This window comes from Peromyscus eremicus, chromosome 17 (genome assembly GCF_949786415.1).
Source record: "Peromyscus eremicus chromosome 17, PerEre_H2_v1, whole genome shotgun sequence".
Lineage (NCBI taxonomy): Eukaryota > Metazoa > Chordata > Mammalia > Rodentia > Cricetidae > Peromyscus > Peromyscus eremicus.
In genome coordinates this window covers 30,660,424-30,685,037 of record NC_081433.1, presented here as the reverse complement: position 1 = coordinate 30,685,037, position 24,614 = coordinate 30,660,424, and the positions used below count along the sequence as shown (strand labels likewise).

Here is a 24,614-nt window from a genome sequence, read left to right as displayed (position 1 = left end):
GTCCAATGTGCTCCGTGATAATAAAGAAATCGGCGCTGCTGAACCATTGAACAGCAGCATTGCTGATTTCCACTGTTAAGTGGCTAGCCTTTCCCTATGTCTTGTTTTATGTTTTGGCTTTACTCTTTCCTATAAAAAACAGGAGAAAAGCATGACAGAGAGAAAACAAAACGTGGTTTCTTCTCTTAGCACTGTATGACTGCAAGAAGATGCGATGGGAAGTAACGGATTCGGGAGAAGTCATACATAACTTGTACACCAGGAATGACTGGTGTGGGGTTAACTTTGCACCCTGCTCTGAAATTCTTGCTTTTTTTTTTTAACTTCTCTTTTTTTCTTTTTACAATGTCCTGCGAGGAAAGGGGAATGAGTTATCTGACAAATTTAGAATGTGCAAACTTGCGCATTGGTGAAACAGCTATTGAAATACATTTCAAAGTAAGATTTTTCAACACACAACTGTGTCATTTCCTTTCCAGATGCTGAAATACTATGTGATAAAGATTTTAGGTTTCAATTGTAAAGAGAGGGAAGTGGATAAATCAGTGCCGCCTCCTTTACCAGCAATGACAAAAGAGGTAAATTTTAATCTATTTTTTCTAAAATTACTTGTATTGAGTGTGTGAGTCTACTCTGTGTACATGTGAGTGTGTGAGGGAAGAGAGAGAGAGAGAGAGAGAGAGAGAGAGAGAGAGAGAGAGAGAGAGAGAGAGAGATCTGATTAGTAATTTCTAGTAGAACCCTTATTCTACCATTAATAGTTTTTTTTTGTTGTTGTTGTTTAACAGGTAAACTAATAGTAAAGATTCCAGCCAAGGTGTTCATTAATGAAAACATAATAAATATGCACAAAATGAACTAGTTTATATTCGGTTTAACAAGGAACTATGTGTTTTTTGTTAAAACTTTTTGGCTTCATTCAAAGTATGTTAAATAAATTAGTTTGTTCCTTTCTCTTCATATGACATTTTTGGCTTTAACCTGGTTAAATATTAATTGTATTAATTAATTAATACAATTTTGGTTGTATTAATCTTCCTTGCTCATAGAGTAAATATTGGCTGAGTCTCTTCTGCAGATAATTTTTGAATTACATATGGGGAAGGGATACAAAGAAAAAAAATACGTTTAATTTTATGAGAAATTTTTAATATAAAGCTTATGGGCAAGCAGAACTAGTATAACTTGGGCATCCTACACAGAATAAAATTCCTCTAGGTAACTACTGTATGCAGGGAAAGGACTATTACTTTAAAGGGAGAAAGAACTATAAAAACATCTTCATGGAGATGTTACAATTTAGGGTGATATTGATGGATGAATAAGACTTACACAGCATAAAATCGGGCTGGTGTTGTCGCTGGCCATGTGGAACTGTAGCAGAACAGTCACAGAGCTGAAATGATGAATGTTTTGTGTAGTAGCTGAGAGCTCACCATGTATAAGCACACTGCCTGCTTGCTTTCAAACCCCAGCATATTCCCTTCCACCTATACAACATTGAGTAAATACCTAAGCCATTTATGTCTCAGTGTCCTAAGATGCAAAATAGAGAAAATCTGACTATATACCTCACAGAGCTGCCTCGAAGCTAAAATAAGTAAAGCTCATATGGTAATACAGAACTATAAAGTAGTGCTGATTCATTTTTTGGTAGCTTTCTACATATGAGGCAAGTTTAAAATTATCTTAGTCTTCATAGTATTCCTTTACATTGATAGTATATTAATGCTTTACATATACGAAATTATAGTTCAAAACTGTTAAAATATTTGCTTGCTTGCTTTAAAATTATATACCTGAAAGAATTGCACATGCATTTTCCTATTTAGCATGCTTGTTAATACTTTATTATTTATTTATATTTTTTATTTTTTGAGAATTTTATAGACTATATCTTCATCACATTTTTCTCAGTCACTTTTTGGTCTTAGATTCAAACATTGATACTCTTTCTGTTTCCAAGGATGATTGTCACTACCATAAGGCACAATATGGTTCAGTCTCTAACAGGAATCCTTATACACTCATTTCTTCAGCATGGAAACAATGATTGCACAAATGTACTAATTTTAAAAATGATACAAATTGTCAGCTGCTTATATAAAGAAACAAGGCTTTTATTTTAAAAGAATAAGGAAGATTACACCGGAGCATTTTACCTCAATGTTCAAAATAATTTGACTGTAAGAAAACCAGAGCAAATATCTGTAGAGATTTATCTCAGAAGAAATGACACATAGGAAATATGAAAAAAAACAAGTGGTGGGATGCACGACCACCGGCCCGTGATCCAGCTGTTTGGAATGCCAAGGCAGTCAGACAACAAGTTCCAGATATGCACGGGCTACAGAGTGTATTCAAGGCCAATGTGGGCAATTTAGTGGGATCTTGTCTCAAAATGGAATGTACGAGAGTGCTGGGGATATAGTCCATCTGTAACACCTTTGCCGAGCAGGCAATTGTTCACAAGTCTAATGCTAGTACAAAGACAACAACAACAACAAATAGTTAATAGATGATAGACACAAACCCCTTACTTAGTTACATACAGATATAAGAAAGTACTCCTGTATTGTACAAGCAATGGATATGAACAGACAATATCCAGGGTGTACAATAAATAAAAAATAATGGCGTGGAAATATTTCTACAATAATTATAAACATGAAAACAAAGGTGTCTTAAAATAACACAACTCGTGTTAATAGCTAAGCAATTCTATGGTGATGAATTTGGTTTAAAATCTTGACACTTACATGTTACTCAAATATTTATGTGTTTTATACCATCTTTCTAAAGAATGGTAGATACCATAAGTTCACAATAATTTTCACTTAGTCTAGTAGTTCAACAGAAAAGTATCAAAAGAATAAGACTAGCCGGGTGGTGGTGGCACACGCCTTTAATCCCAGCACTTGGAGGCAGAGGCCAGCGGATCTTTGTGAGTTCGAGGCCAGCCTGGTCTACAGAGCGAGATCCAGAAAAGGCGTAAAGCTACACAGAGAAACCTTGTCTCAAAAAAAACCAAAAAAAAAAAAAAAAAAAAAGAATAAGACTAATTGACCACTATGACATCATCATTATTTATATTAGTAGAATCATGAGCTCCAGAAATGGGGGAGGGGTTATAAGAAATAGAAATAGATACTCATGTTTGATCAAATCATATAGTTCATTATTTTAAATTTGAAAAAAAATCAAAGAAGGAGAAAAACATGATTTTTAAGGGAAATGTGTTATACAAATCAATATGCACATTGCAATGTCCACTGTATAAATCTAGACATATGCACAAAGACTAAAATGTCCTGTGATGCATGATGGCACTTTATTGTATTAAAATGATAGGTTGGTAAAAGCTGAATTCTACCTTAGCTTTCATGTCCCTCCATTGTTTTAATGATCAAATGGGAAAAAATGAAGGCTGTGGTTCGTGCTAACCTCAGAGTTCTTTCAGATGGCTTTCCTGTTGCTACGTCCAGGAACTTTTGACCCTGTATAAAAAGCTGATATGGCAGAGATGTGTTTCGCTTCTCATGAGAACACTCTGCTGATAGATTATCCACGCTCCAAGAATTTCCCAATCCTTTATCAGTGCACTGGCCTGTGGTGGGAAAAAGTCACTTTATGTGAAGTTGTTTGTCCCTTAACTTGGAAATTACGTCTAAGGTCACAGGAAAATGCTGTAGAACTGTTCACAGATTGCTAATAATGTCTTACCTGTGCATGTATTCTAACATTTGCAAAATTGTTGTAGTAATTATCAGATGAAAATTGAAATTATTTGATAAATTTAATAATACATCCTTTGGGTAAAATGAGATGTACTAGTGATATCTTTCATATCAATTAACAAACTTCATGCAAGTCAGAAAGAAATATTTTTCCAGGGCAAAACAGAAATTTCTTTTTTTTTTAAATTAAGAACACTTTTATTCATTTTACATGCCAACCACAGATCCCTCTCTTCCCTCCTCCTGCCCCCCAGCCTTCCCTCCCAACCCACCCCACATTCCCTCCTTAGAGAAGGTAAGGCCTCCCATGGAAAGTCAGCAAAGCCTGGTACATTGAATTGAGGCAGGTCCAAGCCCCTTGCCCTACATCAAGGCAGAAATTTCAAATTCTACATTTGTGAAATAGGAACTTTCCTTGAGGTACAAGCAGATCCATGTAGCACAATCATCCTGAAAAAAACATTTTGTCTTTTTCGTACATGTCATTTTTCACTTTCACTTTGTTTTATCTTCATTTTATGGCTCTGGGGATCAAGCCGGGATCCTTGCATGTGACAGGCAAGCACTGAGATCAGCAGGGGAGGAAGTAGGGAGAGACACAAGGACAAGAGCTAGGCCCTGGCACACTCGCTGTCAAGGTATAGGGGAAGACACACAGTACACCTGTTATCTCAGGAGTCTGAGGGAGGAAGGTTACATTGCAAACTGTTCACCGAGTGACACACTGTCTCAACACAAAATCAAAATCAAACAGAAAATAGCCAAAGGTTTGTCTGTGTCTGGAAGTGCGGGATCCTTCTCCTTTACTCAGCCACTAATCAAGCTTGTTTTCAAGTTTATGTTTCTCCATTTTTTTTCTGATGAAGTATTCTCTGTATGCCTGTTTCCTACCCCCTACCAACACCCTTTAAAGAGCTTAAAACTATAGGGAGTAAATTGAGAGAAATCTCCTAATACGTGACGAATCTTTATTGATGCTGGAGCTCATAAAGATGTTTTTTTTTTGTCATGAATGTGAGTGTTTATTAAAGGCATCCCAGCAGTAGATTGCTAAAAGCAGACGTTGCCCACAGTGATAAAATCCCTACATCTACATTCAGAGTCAGTGTTCATAATGCACATAGAACTGTGGGTGTTGACGAGAATACTGTGTTTGGAAAAACACAAGGATGAGGATTGGGAGTGTTAGAAGCTGCTGTCCTCCTGGCCGTGCTGCTACCATTTTCATGAGATCAACTGTGCCTCCTTGTGAGAATCTGTCACCATTGAGCCTGTGGACTGTTGACATTCTCTCTCCAAAGTGTGAATGAGGGAGCAGGGAGGACCACTGGACATTTACCAGAGTATCTGGCCACTCTTCCAACCATTCGTATATAGTTACATCCTAATGGCAAGTGGTCTTATAAACCCAGGGAGAGGCTAAGGCATATGGGCTGGGAACTAGTATGGGAAGGAGGCTTCATCTATGAAAACATGGGGAAGCCATCATCCATAGACTTTTCAGAGGGGCTGCACTGAAGTCAGCCATGCTTCTGTCAATAACCCACAGCCATGCTCTTTAAGGAAGTCAAGCACATTCATTGTTCCTAGAGTGAACTGTGCTGTGCTGGAATCATACTTTAGTTTATCACTGGGATCTAAAAAGAGGGGATAGATATTGTTTCTATATCCCCTACAAGAAATTTTAGCAGTTGGGAATATTGCTGCAAGAGAATCAGAGATTCAGTGATTCAAGAGATGTTATCGAAGTTTAGAGGGTGAAAACTAGGTTAGATAAACATCCTATCACACTAACTGTCCTACACCCACATCGTCCTGCCCAAACTCTAGTAATGTGTCCCTGAAAATGCCAATAGGATGTGGTTAAGTAGCCAGTTGAGACTCATGAAATCAAAGGGATCCATACAAGGACCAGGGCAGAGGCAGTCTGTGTTCCTAAGCCCTAAGGGACAAGCCTGGTTCTGGCTCCCAAAGCAAGCAACAGAAAATATACAAAAAGAGGAAAATGAACTCACAATTTTACCCAAAGTGTTTCAGTCTGGCTCCATCTTCCTCAATTGTTCCAACTTGTGGGAAAGCTGAGGCAAAATCTGGGAAATACGCAGCTTGATTTTGATGGAAGCTCAGGCTGTCAAAGCCAGAAGAAAATAAGCCTTTCTCAGAGTGCCAAGAGCAATATGAATTTTCAAGTCATGGCAAGGTATTTCCTATAAGGAGATGGATATTAAAAAAAAAAAATAAAAACACAATGAAATACTAAGTTCTGTGGAGCCTGTTACATTAATACAGGGTCAGGGATGCTACCAAAAGACTCTGGATGCCAAGTAAACCACCGCCCCCCCCAGAATCTGAGTCACAAAAATTGTGAAGAATTTCTGTCTCCAAAAGAACTCACCTCTGCAGTTCCCTGGTTTTCTAAATATCCATTTCATTTGGTAAACAAATACATGTGATTAAAGTCTTACAAAGTCTAGCACAATTATGCACTCAACAATTATAAAGTATATTCAAAGTTCTAGGTTGCCTTAAGTTCTGGAAATACAACATTGGACAAAAACAGACATGGATCTCCCAGCCTATAGCTTACACTCCAAACATACTTTTTTCAGGTACAAATGTCTTCATCTTTGTTCATAAACTTTCCTCCATAGAGAATAGAGCAGATGAATTGTAAGGTTTTCTTTGCATTTCAGTGAAAATGAACTCAGAATATCTCAACAGGCACACTAAATCCTTCTTTACTCTTTTGGAGAAGAACCAGGAACATCCAGTAACAACATGGTTTCATTAACAGTGTGTAAACAAGGGCTTTTCCACCCCGTTCTTTACCATCTGAGCTCATAGTCCAACATTTTTCTACTTGGCCACAAATGCAGTGAATGTGACTTTAACGTGATTATAGAGCCGTTTCATTATTAACTCTGTTTGTTTGTTTGTTTGTTTACTTGTTCATTTGTTCTGCTTGATGAGTGAAATCATTGTCCACATAGATTAAAAGTCAGGAAACAGAAGGAAAGCCTTGATCAGAGGGTCCAAACCAGCTTCCTCCAAAGTCGGTTTCCCAGGTTATATGTTATTCACTGACTTAATTACTTAAGAGCTTCTATTTGCCTCTCTTGTGAGACAGTTCTAAAGTGTGGCCCAGGCTGGCCTTAATTCTGCACACCCCTCCTCCCCCTTGCCACTGCCTCCCGAGTGCCAGGATTGTAGGCAAATGGTGAGACTGTAGCCATGTTCCACTGTGCCTTGAAGTTGGCATTTTTACCTCTTTGTGATGGAGCTCTTGCTATCTTTTTCAGCTTCAGCCTCTATAACAGATGAGAACAAAAGTACTTCCAATACAGGTCTGCTTGGTTTATTGGGCTTTTTCTTCCTTTTTCAATTTTGCCTTATGGAGCGGGGAGGGGAAGCAGATTCAGGTCCTAATTCAGGTCCTACGCCAACATTCTTTTATTCCCTTGTCCCAGTGGCCAAATTCTGTAAAGATCACAATCCTCAGACCAAACAACACAAGACTTGTGGAAAACGATTCTCAGAAATGATCAACATGCAAAGATTGTCACTGTGAGTGGCCAGAGAAATAATTTCCTTGACCATATTTTAGAAGTATATTGACAGGAGTTTAGTCACATCCTTGCTCTATCTCCAAAGCAGTACGAGCTTTTAGAAATGAGTGATGGTCCTCCATTCCCATCCCAGGCTAGAGTTTTGTTTCCTGACATTGCCATGAGTTCAGTTAAAATTTCAGTACTAAACACATCCCTCAGCATTGGAGAATGGAGGGGGGGCATAAAGAAGGATTCGAAGATGCCGGATTCTTGGTACACTAGCCATCGCACCTGAACCGTGACCAACACAACAGTTAATCTGTTTATCTTCTCAGACAATGTTCTTAAATTGCAGACCATTCTACCCTACGCAGCACCATTTCTTGAACGTTTGTTAGAATCTCAAGTTATTTTGTTAGTTTATTTTGTTCTATTACATATTACATTTATTTATTTTCAAGTATAATTTTAAAAGCCTGGGATGTAGTTTAATGTTAAAAAGCCTATAGCATGAAAGCTTGACTGAGATCTTGGTTTTAATGACTAACACCACAGTGGAAAGAAAAAAGGAGAGAGGAAGATAGAAAGCCTTGTATTTTAATTAAATACATTTATTTTAATGTAAAAAAAATTAAATTTGGATAGATTTACTCATTTTTGTGTGCTAGCTAGTCTTATGTCAACTTGACACACAAGCTAGAGTTATCTGAAAGGAGGGAACCTCATCTGAGAAAATGCTTCCATAAGATCCGGCTGTAAGGCATTTTCTTAATTAGTAACTGATGAGGGAGGACCCAGCCCATTGTGGGTGGAGCCATCCCTGGGCTGGTGGTCCTGGGTTCTATAAGAAAGCAGGCTGAGCAAGCCACTGGGAGCAAGCTAGTAAGCAGCACCCCTCCATAGCCTCTGTATCAACTCCTACCTCCAAGTTCCTGCCCTGTTTGGGTTCCTGTCCCTGACTTCCTTTGGTGATGAACAGCAATGCTGAAGTGTAAGCCAAATAAACCCTCCCCTCCAACTTGATTACTGGTCATGATGTTTCATTGCAGCAATAAAAATGCTAACTAAGACATTTTGTATAATCAGAGGTAAGAATGGGACCTGGTATATGCTCGGTAAGTATTTCACCACTCAGCTAATCTTGGTCATATTTAAATTTATAAATATAAAAGTATACATATTGGTGAGTAATATGTAATATATTGATGTATTATATGTAGTGTGTCATATTAAAATAATGTTAAGTATTTTCTTTTGATGAAAACTTTCAAGATTCTTTTTGCTGTCTTTTGAATGTGCAGTGCAATGCTGCCATGTGCAGTCACCCAACTGTGCAATACCAGACCAGACTCTGCTGCTCTCAGCTATGACTCAGTGTCTTCTGATCTAGAATTGCACATCATTGACCCTCTCCACCCAAGTATCGGGACGTCTGGCACGGTGGCCCATTTAGCTCCATATTAAGACATTCAAGGGCATTGATACCTGTCATTAGAGATAAAGATATTTTTGCTCAGGAGAATATTGGTAGAATTTAAAGGACACAAGAACAGATTTATGTTGTATGATGCAAAAGTATAAAGAAATAGAGAAGAGTTGGGGAGAGAGAGAAGAGGAAAAGAAAAGAAGAAGAGGAGGAGGAAATGAGGGAGAGAGGGCCAGTTGGAAGGGAAGTAAGGAAAAGTTAGCTTTTCCTGTGCAGTTAAATCTAATGACTTGACTTTATCTTTCTAAACAGATAAACAGATGCCTTGGCAAGGAAGTCTGGCTCACTAAGCTATGTTTAATACATTCAGTCCAGAAAGTCACAGGAAATATTTGTCTCAAACATGTATAACTATTTGTTCTAAGGGAAATCATTTTTTTCTCTCCAGCTACTTATTTTCTGCCACTTGGATTATTATTATTACTTTTTGTAGTTAGAAAAGTCAAGGTACTCCTCCTCACATACAAAGACCACATGCCTGTAAACACAGATGCCTTTCTCCAGAGAACAACACAGCAATGAGTCCTCAAGATTACATCTATTTTTCATGTGCTTGCAGTGTATGGCTGACTGCATGTTTGTGTGCATGTGACTGTGTGTCTGGAGGAAGTGTGTATACCTGTGGGTACAGACCAAAGATCAGCTCTGGATATTTTGTCTTCTATTTCTTTTCACCATAGATTTTGAAACAGGATCTTCACTCTGAGATTCACCAGTGGGTTGTACTTACTGGCCATCACAATACTGGAGATCCCCCTGTCTCCACTTCAGAGCACTAGGGCTATCCCACCTCTAGCATTTTGGGTGATGATAGGCATTCAAATTCAGGTATTCATGCTTGACTACCAGGCACTTTATTGGCAACTATCCTCCCAGCCTTATAAATATGACTTTTTTTACATTTCCATGAAAAGTCATGAAAAAGATTAATATAGTGCTTTATATGACCTTTGTATTTAATTATACATTTTGCTTGCTAAAATTGAATATTAATTATAAATAATTAACTTACTACACCATGAAAAGTGACCTCAGCCATTTCATATGGGATTAATGTATTCTGTGTGTGTTTGATAGACCACAGAGCAACAGAGGCTCTGCCCTGATGAACCCGAGGATGCTGACAGCTACTCAGAGTCTGTGAAATTCGATGCTCGCTCGATGACAGCATTGCTTCCTCCTAGTGAGTAGAAAGTGACAGAGTGACACAGGTGGTGAGTTGGGTGGCTTACATCAGTAGATTTGTTTATTTTTTCCCTCATAGTTCTCTATCTTAGAAATCTTAAATCAAGGTGTCCAAATGGCACAGGTCATTTCCAGCTTCTAGTGGTTTTTGGCAATTCTTGGTGGCCCTGGCTTTTAGACCAGTCACTGGCACCTCTGCTTTCTGCTTCAGAGGGTTTGTTTTGCTGTGTAATTGTGTGTTCTCTTCTCTTCTTAGAAAGATCCAACCACCAGAATAAATATCACACCACAAGACATCATTTACACTTGACTACATCTTCTGTGACCCTAGTTCCAATTAAAATCACCTCCATCGTTACCTAGAGCTGGGACTTCTGCATATCTTTCGGGGAGATAAAAAAAATCACACTTGCAACAGATGAATCATATGGTGACAGGAGCACAAGGGAAACAATGTTCTGCAGCTTCTGATTAGGCTGGAGGTGACAGAACAGAATTGTTTATCAGTCTACTAACTCTTGACGCCATATCTGAGAGGATGGGTGGAAGGAGAAGAGTTGGAGAGAGATTCCATGTAGGGGAAAGAGCATGCAAAGCATACGAGTTTACATGAACAAATTCAAATCCCGGCTCATAGTTAAAACTCAGTGTATGCTAGTTCACACCTGTAATTCCGGTGTTGGAGAGGCAGAGACAGAGAAATCCCCGTGGCTTGTTGAGCAACCAGTCTAACTAAATTTGCAAATTCCAGGTTCAGGGAGAGACCTTGTCCCAAAACTAAAGTGGAAGGGACAGAGTGATTGCTCAGTGGCCAAGAGTCCTTGCTCCTTCAGAGGACTTGGCTGTGATTCCTAGCGTGCACATGTCAGTTCATAACCAGCTATGACTCCAGTTCCACGTGATCTGACCCCTGGCCTCCACATGCACCAGACACACACAGGGTGCACAAACAGGATTCATATTCAGTCAGCCTGAAACACAGACAGTTCCAACCTGTTTTTATAATGGGTTGTTCTTTTTAATTTTCATTCTTTACTTTTCTTGACTCTACTTTTTTTTTTAAATGTTCATTTCTTTCCCTTTCTTTGTGTTACAAAATGTAATTGAACAGAGCTGAATAAAGTGGTCCACATCTATACTTCTAGAACTTAGGAGTTAGAGGTAGGAAAATCATGAGTTGGAGGCCATTTTTAGCTGCAGAGTGAATTCAATACTAGCCTGGGATATATGAAACTATCTCAGGAAAGAAGCTTGGGAGGTGACTTTTTCAGTCACCTTCCTGCTGTGCAAGCAGGGGGACTTGAATTTGGATCTTCGGAAGCTGTATTAAAACTGAGGGTGGTAGAGGCAGAGCACTCTTCTAAACACAGCACTGGGAAGACAAATACAGGCAGATCCCTGGAGCTCCTTGGTCAGCCAGTCTACTCAAATCAACAAAATGCAGGTTCCATGAGAGACCCTGTCTCAGAAGTAAAGAGTGAGGATAAATAGAGGAAGGCATCCAAGCCCTGACCATGATCCTCCACAGAAACCCAGATGTACACATGCAGTCACACACACATATTCACACACACACACACACACACACACACACACACACACACACACTCCCCACACAATAAATATGTAAATAATCTACCATTTTCCCTTTGTATCAGCATGGTCCCATTGTAGTCTACATCCCTTTATAGGAGTTCCTGTTCTATGCAAATGCATGTCAAGGAGATAAGTATAGTTATTAGGTCCTGATATATCTAGAGGATGGGTTTCATTGATGCGTTCCAAAGTTTTGTCAAAATGTAAATAATTTTTTATCCCATTTAGAATAATTGTATGTCACGGTCCAATCATGTGAGATTTACAAATCGGAAATCATATGCAGCCATGTTCTCTCACTTGTGCGACAAATACTTTACCTGCTGGACCTCATACCCAACACCAGTTATCAAGACTTAAATTTAGGTTTTTAATGATAGGCTGGGATTTCGTTATGTTTTCTTTTGCTTTGTTTTAGATCCTAAAAATGGCCCTTCCCCTCAGGAGAAGCTGAAGTCCCTCAAAACTGCCCTAGTCGCCCTTTACCTTCTTGTGTTTGCCGTTCTCATACCGCTCATTGGGATAGTGGCAGGTACAGTATCCTAGAATTTTCAAACTGCTCATCCACTTATTGTAAGAACAGAGCTATGGCAGTTTTTGTATGGTAGATTCATAAAGAAACTTCATATACTAAGCATTCCTCGATTTCAACAAATGCAATTAAAATAGATTCTGTAATGTAAGTATTAACAGGCTTTTTTAATTTTACAAATAAAACACAAAAAATTAAAAATATTGACAAAAAAGTGGGCTAGATTTACATCTGTTCTGCTCTCTCCTTCTCCTCCCTCTCCAACTCCTCACTTGTCCCCTGATTCCTCCTCAAAACCATTATCTATTATTCTTTGCTCTCATTTTATTATTGTTTTATATATGAATTCGTTTGCTGATGATGCTCAAATGTATAGGTATTTAGGTCTGACCTCATGTGATTGGATAATATATCAGGGTACTCATTCCTACAGATGATTGAGTCTTCACCAAAAGCCATTAATTGCCAATAGCTAGCTCTTCATCCAGGATTAGGGCCTTGAGATATTTCCTCTATCTATATTGAAATGTCAGTTGGTGGTGTCGTTTTTCAGGTCTTATTTAAGTGATCACGTTGTTAACATTTCATGGGTGCAGATCCATGCCATGTGTAGAAGACACAATCTCTCAATAGTCAACATGATCCTCCTTCTCTCGGTCTTCCTGTCCTCTCTTCCGTGATGTTCCCTGAACCTTAGATGTACAAGGTGTATCGATTTGGGATAGGTATACCAGGATCAGTGGTTCTCTGCATTTTGGCTAATTGTGGATTTCTGTAATAATTTCAGTCCACTGTGGGTGGGGGGGCTTCTCTGTTGAGCAGTGATGAGCCATGAGAGTTATACTTATCTGTGGGCATACATAAGTATTTAGAATATAGTTCGAATTTTTATTGGAGTAGGGAAATGGCAGTAATAAGTCGTCTGGGCTAGGTTTACAGTACGAGGCATCATGAGCAGGAGGGAGTATTATCACTCCAAGAGGCAAAAATTTAATTTAAATTGTATGGGACTGTGTGTGCATGCATGCATGTCTGTAGTTTTAAGCAATTATAAAATAGTGCATGGAATATATCTTCATTTATTTACATTGTAAATAATGTAAACTTCTTTCAAAGATTTGCATAAATCTTGTATATGTACTGTTAGACATGACTGAGATTAGATTCTCTTCTTGCTTTTGCAAATGCTAATGAATTTGAATTTTACATTGCCTTGGCTCATTGCTGTTACATGTAAATGTAATTGAATTTTTATATTAAACTTTCAGTAATATTTTTTTTTAAGAAAGTAGACTGGTAAGGTTTAGAGTATTTCAGAAGTGTGTTAAACTTCATAGTTCTGAATACTTCTAGTGTTGAACAACAGCACTCCTGAAATTCCAGTTATTACATAATAAAAATGCTCCCTAAAAGAGAATGAAGTTAACCATGTTCTTTAGTGTGTCTCTAGTGTCTTCTAAAGTATGTTAAGAAAATCTAATATTCTGAAGTACTTGTCAATGTGAAAACAAATATGGTCATTTACACTAACAATATCTATCTCAGAAAAAACATGCCTGTTTTTCAGAATTTTTTATAAATCAAATGCAGAAAGTAGATAGTAATATCACATTTTTAAAATGTGACTTTCTAATTAATATATTTGATGTGCTTTTATTTAAACATATCTTAACAATAACACAGCAACATATATTGGGATTTTAAATAAAATAGAATTTGTTACTTAAGTTTCATGTGATATTCTCCAGGCATGTATTTCTACTTGAACTGGGATAATATGTTCAAATGATGTTTTCCCTAGATACATGGTATCCTTTATCCCAGGGTAACTCTTCTAACTTGCTATGTACCTCAGAATGACCTTAAACACGGATCTTCCTGCCTATACCTCTGAGTACTGAGATTAGGGGCATCGACACGTTTTGTTTATGTGATGCAGGAATTGAATTCAGGGCAACCTACATGCTAGGGAAGCAGTCTATTGACTGAACTACCTCCTCAGATTAGATGTGTTGGATTTTAACTAATATTCAAATTAATTGGTCTAGTCATTATCCTTTTCTCTATGATTTTTTCCAATGTATTTGCTATATACATTATCAAGAGAAAGGCTTAGGAAAAGTTCATTTGAATGTACATACTAATCTACCTAAGAAAATAGCCTTAAATGCAAAATCAAATGTTCTTTGTTAAGAGGTAATCTGAGAGAGTATCTCAAAACAGATTCAAAATTGTACTCAGAAAGAAAAGCTAAGGAAATCAACAACAATTGTAAAAGGAGCTATCATTTTATCATTTTACATCATTTACTATGCCCAAGCACTGGGCTCTAAAGTTTCAGCATATTATCTTAATACATCTTTACAATTACTCTTTCAGCAGACACTATAATTATCTTCATTATCCACACCAGAAAACTGAAACTCCTCAATAATGGAGCATGTGTTCCCATCTATGACTTTTGTGTCCTAACCTCTCTTGTCCGCTGGCTCCCATTGTAATGTGGTTATTATAATAAAGCATGATTGTCCAGAAAAAAAAAACATGAAAATAGAATTGTCATAATGTTATCCAAGAGATTATCTCTATAAAAAACCCACAAACAAACAAGCAAAACACAAAAACAGCTCCTGTTTTAGCCATTAAAAACAGAGAAAACAAAATCCAAACATAATCAAAGTAAACAGCAAACAAATGGCAGCTATTGAATAAAGAGAACTGAGGTTTCTAGTAATGTAGATTCCTCATGAACAAAATTATCTATATGTTGTCCATGTATACACACTTATCTGCAATGTGAAATACAGACTTGAATGGTGTGTCCTTGCTTGGTGTCACCAAATATACACCAGGGAGAATTTGAATAAATTCCATCTCTTTACGTAAACCACAGTCTACAGAGCCTACAGGGCTCTGATAGGCCCTGATCAAGGGAGACAGAAGCCTGAAAAGTATCCATGGCTGTAATCAAGTTCAAAATTCTTGGGCCATTAGGAAATATTACAAAGTAAAACATTTGCTCTGGAGTAGATAGTAATTGATCTGTGATTTTTCCGTTTCTTAAAATTACAGTCGGAACCTATTAAGACAGACAGGAAATAGAATGTTCCAATCTTATAAATTAATACCAATACCAAATTCACTAGAATTTTAAGGAGAAGTCATTGTCATTATCATGTACCAATAATAGGTTACTTAATGCATTTATAACTCTTAGTACCAAATCACAATGTCTTTCAAAGAAGAGTTAAAATGTATTGCATACACAGACACGATATGAAAAGATTATAGTTGTAGAATTCTGAAAGTAATGGTACAATACATGAATTGATAACTGAAGGAAAATGGTGAACATGGAGCTATTCAAATTTAAAGTGGCTCGTACATGAAAAGTTGCTTTATTATTTTCACGGCCTACTTTGTATGATACCTTTCTTAAAGAATGTGAAGTATTCCTGACAGAAAAATAACATCATAAGGCTAGAGCAAGACAAAAAGATATATTCTAGAATGGAGGTATATGAATTGCTACTGAAACATAAATTATTTTTTAAAAATATAAATTTTGGATAGGAAAAGATATTACTAATATGAAAGTAAAAACCTGATATATAGAATCAAATATCACTAGTTACCTGGGTATTTGTATATAAGAATTTTGACTTGTTTCTGTGTAAAATGGAGATGATGCAGAATGACATCTCTCCAGAAACAAGTGAAAAGAAGTATACCTGTGAGAATATAAACTCTGACATTCTCTTTTAATTTTGTTTTTGACATTATAACATAATCTTACATCTAACAACATTTAAAAAAATCTTCCTTTTTCTTCTTCCAAACCCTGTCATAAACCTCTCCCCACTCTCCTTAAAAATAGTTGCCTCTTTTCACTCTTGTTTTACATGCATATATGTATACGCTCACACACATATATTCCTAAAATATAACCTGTGTAGTCTGCATGATATTACTTGTATGTATGTTTTCAGGATTGGCTGTTTGGCACTGGTCAACCAGTTGGTCCTCCTTGGGATGCACCACCCCTCCTGTTCTCAGCTTTACTCAGTTGCCTATAGTTCTTTGTGTAAGGTTGAGGCCTAGTGGGCTTTTCCATTTTCCATGTTGGAATGTCCATTGGTGGTGTCTTTGTAGCATTCTTTATATATCTGTATTATAAGGAGGTAATCTCTACTTTAAATTTTTTTCCTCATCTATTTAATTTGCTTAGATAGTTAGTGATTAACTCTCTACAGCTGTGATAAGACACCATGACCAAGGCAACTTATAAAATAAAGCATTAGTTTTGGACTTACAGTTGCTCTAACTAGAGGATTAGAGTCCATGACCACCATGTCAAAGAGAATGGGAGGAAGAAGGTAGGAATGTTTCTCAGAGCTCACATCTTGAGACAAAACCATGAGGAAGAAAGAACTAGAATGGCCCAAGTCTTTAGAAACTTCAAGTCCTGCCTTTATTGATATACCTCTCCTACAAGATCACACTTCCTAATGCTTCCTAAACAGTTATACCAACTGTGGAACCATAAATTTTAATATGTGAGTGTTTGGAGCCAATTCTCATTAAGACTGCCACAGTTAGTTAGTTATTGCTGTAGTCTGGATTCTAAGGTTTGTACATGCATGCCCAGCAAGCACCATCTAGCTAAGCACTCCAGTACTCGAGTGAACCATTTTTAAACAAAGTAAAGCTCATGCTAGTTTCATTTATTATTAAGGAGACAAGAAGTATTCTGTTTTTAAAATAAATAAGTGAAGTAAAGCCTTTACTTCCAACTCATGTGTACATTGTCAAATTAAAATCATAGTTCACTAAACCTTTTGCAAAATCAGATCTCTTCTTCCTATGCTAAGATAAATACTTATTAATTTACTATGTGAAGTAAAGCTTGTTTTCAAAGCAAAAATCTATGATGAAGCAAGGAGGGCATAGATCTTGTTAAATAAAGTACAAACTGCTAAGTTTACAGAGACAACTCACTTCAGGAATGTTTTTATGTTACACAACATATTAATATATTTAGTATATTTTATTAATTAATTTACTTGAGTAATATATTCATAGTATATATAGCTAATATATAATTATAATGAATTAATTAATATTAGGAATGTAGATGATAGGTTTGGTTCAGTGTAAACACAAAATTGATGATAATACTATGTAGCTTTTCTTTGTGTTATTTAATTCTCAAAAACTCTCTAACACTGGTTGCACTAAAAATTCAACAGATTCAGGTGCAGCCACACATTTAAGTATTTTTAGCTATATGGAGATACATTTTTCCTTCTCTATGAAATCATATGTGGAAAATGTCATACATCAAACATAACAATGTAAAAAAAGCATGCAAATAAAAATATTTACATAGTTACTTATACTTTATTCATTTTCCTTAAATATCTTATATCATTATAGACTAGTGGTAAAATATTTTAATATTTACTTCTTATATAATTGCAATGTATGGAATTTTTATCTTTAAAGCCAATGTTTTATTTACCTTCAGTTTTCTTTATTTTGTAATTATACAGAGTATCATTCTATACCATTCTGAAAGGATAAGTAGCTCATTTAGAGAACACGTGCCCATTTAGAAATATGTGTCAGCACCTCATTATGATCCCCAAATTCCACTGAATAGATACTCTTGAAGATGTGACTCATCACAAGAGTGATTCTTCAAATAATGAATGTGTTACTGAGAACAGAAGCAAACTTAATTTGGGGAATTTCTAAGCAAATCTGGCAGATCCACCATAAGGTATAAGATACTTATCAAATTGTTTTGTAGAAAATTATTAACAAAAAATAAAAGGGCAGTTTTTAGATTCTATAATTCCAGGACTGGGCTACAGCAGGAGAATCATGAGTTTGAGGTTTGCTTGGCTGTGTAACAGCTTCAAGGCCAAGCTGAGCTATATAATGAAGACTTGTATCGCAAACCAATTAATATAACAATTATGTTAATTGAAACAAACATGATTTGATAAATATACGAGATATTAGCCTTTAGTTCAGATTGATAATACATATGGTAAATTTGTTTTCACATTTTCTGCCATGACTAATATTTTACTGTGAGTTAAAATATTCTAATAAGCACAATGCATTTTTAAAGAGAACAAACATATTTTCATAATTTCTTGCTTGACTAAGGTGGCCATTTTTGATAGTGTCAGTAATGAATCAACAGTTTACCAATACTGTGGATGGCATTAGTCTTCTGCTCATCCTGTGCACTGCTGTTTTGTAATTGTCATCCCTATATAGCTATGTTCCACAGGCTTATTCCAGAAGAGTGGCTTCACGTGCTCTCATTTTCAATTAACAATAGTCCATGGAGTAGCATGCAATACATATCAGTATGTAGAATTTTCTCTAATTGGCAAAGAAAACACAATGACCAAGAAGACTAATGAGCAACAAATCAGAAAGAATGATCTATACTGGAATAAATTCTAACATAAAAAGCATAAAGGTGACTGTAATTCATATTAACATACTGAGTGTGATCATTGCAAAATATATTCTTGATTTAGGCTAGTATTCAACATATTGCAATGGAATGGAATGCAGAGACATAGAAAGGAATGGTGAGTACAAAATTATATAGGCTGTGATTTGATTTATTTTTGTTTAAATTTGCAGCCCATCTTATGAATTGGGAAATGAAGAACTGCTTAGTTGGTTCAAGTAACACAAGTGATACATCTCAAAGTCTGATTGGAAAAGAAAACACCAGTAAAGCTGAAATGAGATTTACAGTTGCCTTGGAACACATGAAGGACATGGAAGAGAGAATCGAAAGCATTTCAGACTCAAAAGCCAACCTCATAGATGCAGAACGCTTCCAGAACTTTAGTATGACAATCGACCAAAGACTTAATGATGCTCTTTTGCAGTTAAGTTCCTTGATTTCATCAGTCCAGGAACATGGGAACTCACTAGATGAAATCTCCAAATCCTTGCTGAGTCTGAATACCACACTGCTTGATGTCCAGCTCAATACAGCAACCCTGAATCACAAAGTCAACGAGTCTACAGTGAAGCAGCAGGAGGTAAGCATTTCAGAATGCAATGGCATGGTTACATTCTGGAGCTAAATTCCTCCAGATTCTGTTTCTTTCAGCAATTCAGAAAGCAGAAGGCACAAAATTTTTTTCTACTTCACCTACTGATGTTTACTTCTCTGACAATCTAATAAAAGGTCTCTATAGATTTAACTGGTGCCTTTTCCAGACTCCCAGCAAAAAGGGAGTATTTTTCCGTTGGATCTAGACTACGAAGGTGTTTTCATATTATAAATACCATTTATTGCCTTGTTAGACTACACCAATTATAAGATTTAGATTACCTGAGCATATCTGGAAAGGTAAATACCTGTATGTGTCAATTTTTGAATAATTTAATATTCCTTAGAATAATAATGATCTCTTCTAATAATAATAATTCCTTCTAATAATCTAATAATCTAATCTAATAAAGTAATATAAGTATTTACGTGATACCTTATGAAGCAGAATTTTAAGTTAATTTATTTAGCCATTTCTAGAAGATATACACAGGTTTTATTGCACTGGTAACTAAAATTAAAATTTGAAAATTATAAACATTTTTAACATGAGTTCTTAATAAGATAACAGTGTACACTTATAATCATCATAAGATTCAATGTGCATTAAATTTTCTACTTCTGTTCATGCTATGGCATGTATTAATCATCAAAAAAAAATAGTCACACAGAAAGCAGTACTGTAGAATGATGAAATATCCATCTCTTTTTATGCCTGCCAAGAGAAATATATGTTAGGACAGTTGTTAATAATGATTCCTTCTAGGTGAGATGGAAAAAATTTAGACTGAAAGACCTACATGGTCTGAGAAAAGACTCAGTACAGAAGTCAACAACTGTAACATGCAGACATATGAGCAAAGGTTGGGAAACAATAAATGTTTATTTACAAAACTAGTTTGTGGATTCAACCCAGCCCATGTACTGTAATTTATGACCTTGGTTCCAGATCATTTTATAGCTAATTCTGGCTAAGATCTGGATTGATTTGTCCTTCTGAAAGGGAAGTTAAGAACAAAAGGAAAACAAAACCTTAAAAAATACAAACATTTGCTTTATGATTCTATTTTTAAGTGATTCCAGTTGTTTCTTTTCATTTAAAAACTAAATATTTGGCTAAAACTTCACCACCCATATAAAAAAATCTATGTATCATAAAATATCTAAGATGTGGGATCCTTATGTGAAAACATTACAATTAAATTACAATATCAAGCCTGGGGGTGGTGGCGCATGCCTTTAATCTCAGAACTGAGGAGGCAGAGCCAGGTGGACCTCTATGAGCTCTAGGCCAGCCTGGTCTACAGAGCGAGATCCAGGACAGGCACCAAAACTACACAGAGAAACCCTGTCTCAAAAAAACAAGCAAAAAATTACAATATCAAAAATAAAAGATCACCAAAAAAAATCACTCCCGATGAAGTTATTTCCAGATGAGTTATTATTGCTCTGAAGATCAGCTCAGTGGTGGAGTGATAGTATAGCAGACAAAAGACCCTGGGTCCAACCCAGCACCACAAAACAAGCAAGCAAACAGAACATTACTGCAGCAGCAAATACTCTTGTAATTTAATTTTTGAGATCATAATTTAATTATAATTCTCCTTTACTTTCCTCCCTTGATGCATCTATACCCCTATGACAAGATGTTATTTTTAATTTTCAGTATTTGACATTTGTATTTGGGAGTAGACCCATTCGTAGATGTCTAGCTCATGATTTTGTTTGTTTTTAGTTGAGATCTTAATGAATCATTTAGCCAAAAGAAAAAAATGCTTTGTAGCCGGAGAACTACAATTCTGAATACTCGTGTTCTTATTCTTATCCTGTAACACTCCCCCAATGCTATGTTCTTTTAAAACATTCAAATTTCAAAAACTCTGTGCACTTCCATATTTCCTAATTGTGTGCAACAAAGGTTGCGATGCTTACTGTGTTTTACAGGATATCAGTAAGTTAGGGGAACGTGTGCGCAAAGTGTCAGCAGAAATGCAGTCTGTGAAAGAAGAACAAGAGAGCGTGGAACAGGAAGTAAAACAGGAAATGAAAGTACTGAATAACATCACTAATGACCTCAGACTGAAGGACTGGGAACATTCACAGGCATTGAAGAACATCACCTTAATTCAAGGTAAGATATCTTGTCCCAAAAATGAGACGTTAAAAATGTATCATTACATGCCGACGTTTGATATTTGAAATTCTGCCATTTAAAGTAAATGGTTTTTGAGGATGCAGTTACCATAAATGCACAGGAGAACATTCAGTATGAGGCCAGGTGTGGTAAGGTCACTCACACCCTAGAATTACTAAAAGAGAAATGCAAATCCAGATGTGGTGACTCAGCACTGGGAAGGATGAGACAAGAGACCACCACAAGTTTGAGGCAAGGCTAGGCTCTGCAGTGAGAGCCCACCTCAAAAAATAAAAGAGAAAGGACCATATAAGCATGAAAAAAATCTCTTTACTTCTTATCTGACTATACTTTTAGTTAGAGACACCTCTTGAAATCTTCAAAATAATCATAGATATACCAGTATCTTCTTCAGTTTCAATGACTCTTACTCATCTTTTTGCAAGCATAAGTCATTTATATCTATATATTAAATTTTAGTTATTTTCATTTTATGGATATTTTTCTATAATTTTAACTTTTTGGTCTGTGTTTTTAAAGTTTATTTCCTATAAATATGGTTGTTTTAAAAAATATAATCTGACAATTTATTTTCCTTATATCTATTTCTACTACTTTATTTTGTGCTTTTTTTTTCTTTTTCGAGCTTGATTTACATCTCTCTCGCTTTCTTGTTCTGTCTTTTGTATTATTTTTATTGAATTTATCTCTTCTTCAAAGTTACCAAAGAGGGTTTGGAAACGTTATGATTTACTCCACTTGTCTTGATTGCTGTTAAAATGTGTTGTAATATATGTTAACGCTGGTCAGCATCTTAAAAGATAACTGAGTTGAATAGGGAACTGAAAGTGCTTTTCTTCATGACACACTCCCTTTTCCCCTCTGTTTGAGATTACAGTTCATGTTATAAACTTTTACAAACCAGAGCTTAGTCTATATTATTCAACTTACTTTTTATTAAAAGAATTTATTCTGATAGCCAATTACTCCTATAAAAATCTATGTCATCCATCTCTTCTGGGTCATCTTCCTTCTGCATAAAATAAATGATTTGGAAGTTCATTTAGCCAAAGTCAGTGGTATGATGTTGACGTCATTTTCTTCCTTTTTTTTTTTTTGCTCTTGATTTTTCCCTATGTCTTACTCTATACACATTTTTATGTCCACAATTATTTTGGTTATGTCATGAGGATAATAATTGATAGGGATTTGGCTTCTGAATACCAAACATTTGTAGATGCCCATCTGTCTTATGTAAGTGGCCCAGTATTTACTCCCTATTATGTGTACTTTGGATGACTGCTGAGTTAGTTACTATAAGTAATGAAAGGAACATGCTGTGTGATAGTTGCTCTACAGTGTCTCTAAGGGAATGAAGAAAAGAAAATAACAGACATGTTTACACAGATACCGTTTTCTCCCATTCAGCACTAGAGAGCAAGCCTGACCTTCGACAGACTGGGTTGACACTCTACCACTGAACTCCACCTAGTCCTCTGCTTTTGTTTGTAATTTTAAATTTTTTGGTAGGAAAATTACTTAAAACTGTAAGTGTAGAACAAAATGTCCCAGTGTATTTTGGACAAATTATTCCTGTGGATTTTGGTTTTCTTTACCTTCATTATTCATCTCTCTGTAATGTCTGTGATCTCACCAATCTGAATTTTGATGGAGAATTTTTGGATTAGACAATTGTTGTAATTCAAAGAAATTTGATTTAAGATTATGATCAGTTTGTAAACATTTTCCATTTTCATATTCCCTCCCACTCTCCATCCTGCCCTCACTCCCTCCTTTCCTCTATTCCTTCCTCCTTCCCTTTCTTCTTTTTGAAGTTTCAACCCAAGTGCTTGCTAAGTTTCACCCTAATTTCTAATTTAATTCCCTTTTAATATGACTTCTTCACAGTTCTCTCTCCTTCCTCTGTAACAAAAGTCAATTTGGAATATCTCATTCTGTCTCCCATGTTCATTAAGTTTAATTTTATGATTTCAATATTTTCTTCATTAAGAACTAGATTAGAAATTAATAACCACATGAGATTTTCTCTACCTTATACTAGTTTAAGACAATTAAGAATTAGGGTCATCCAAATTTTAGCACCAATGGAACTTATAATCAGCACATATAAACTATATGATATAATTTGTCTTATTCATTGCCAGTTTATTTATTATTAAGTTTCTCTTAATCACTTATTTATTTGTGCAGGGATTGAATCTGGATGCTTATACATGCTATATTCAATGTTCTACCCCAATTTATATCTTTGGTCCTTTTTTAATATTCACAATTTATCAAATATAAATGTATATTTACAGCCATACTGTTATATAATAAAAATTGATGCTATCAAATTGAAAGAAAATAAGAAATGCTAGATTCCAGTCAATGTTTATCTCTGGGAATGAAATAGGTGCATGAATGAGGGATCTTATGGCTGATATCTGTGCTGGTGAAAGCTTGTTGTTGGGGTATTTTCCTTGCTACTGTACTGTGTAGCTCACATACAATGCATGTCACACCCATTCTTTCTTTCATTAGCACATTAAAACACATGGCAAAGAAAAATCTGGATTAACCAACCTTTGAATTATTGGACGCTTCCATTGTGCATTTCAATCTATATCCCACACTTTAAAAATCCAAAATCAAAACTTTGACTCTTAACCAACATGTCCATCTCCATTCTCAAATCTGTTGTTTTTCTAGTCTTTTTATAAATTGTATCATTCTTCAAATAGTTTCTTGCTCCAAGCTATTTGCCATTTATCTCTTATTCTCTTTCTCAAGAAAGACCATGCACATGTCCTCTTCATTTTTCTTATATACAAAAGTTCAAATAAGATTTATTAATATCTCTCTTAAAACTCGTAATATAAGCCACCATTTTTCAGTTTTGTGTGTTGTATCAGCCTTGCAATTGGTCTATATGATCTATATTTTACTTATTCTATCTAGAAAAAGAATGGCTTTATTAGCACATAGTTTACAGTCTTTAAGATTTTTTAAATTAAAATATAACTACATTAATTTCTCCCATTTCATTTCCTTCCTCCAACAGTTACTATGCACCCTACTTTCTGCAATTCAAATTCATAGCTTCTATTCCTTCAGTTGTTGTGACATGCACATACATTCACACACACACATATACACACATATGTATGTATATTTATCTCCACCAAGAGAATTACAAGCATAAGTTCTTAATGTGTGCACAATATTGATGTCATTTTGTGCTATTACAGTGTCCCTTTCTCTATTACCAGGTTCTCAGAACCTAGTAAAGTGTTAACCTCA

The 24,614-nt window shown here is 35.8% G+C and overlaps 1 protein-coding gene across 1 annotated transcript in view; it reads left to right on the top strand.

Annotated features, from left to right (window-relative positions):
* The first annotated feature begins 474 nt into the window (after positions 1-474).
* Positions 475-24,614, top strand: part of Msr1 (macrophage scavenger receptor 1) — a 57,191-nt gene continuing 33,051 nt past the window's right edge. The window contains exons 1-5 of the mRNA XM_059245014.1: positions 475-578; positions 9,849-9,954; positions 11,971-12,084; positions 18,754-19,163; positions 21,122-21,308. Of these exons, the coding sequence (XP_059100997.1) occupies positions 480-578; positions 9,849-9,954; positions 11,971-12,084; positions 18,754-19,163; positions 21,122-21,308 (916 nt within the window). The 5' untranslated portion in view covers positions 475-479. The remainder of the gene's footprint in view (positions 579-9,848; positions 9,955-11,970; positions 12,085-18,753; positions 19,164-21,121; positions 21,309-24,614) is intronic.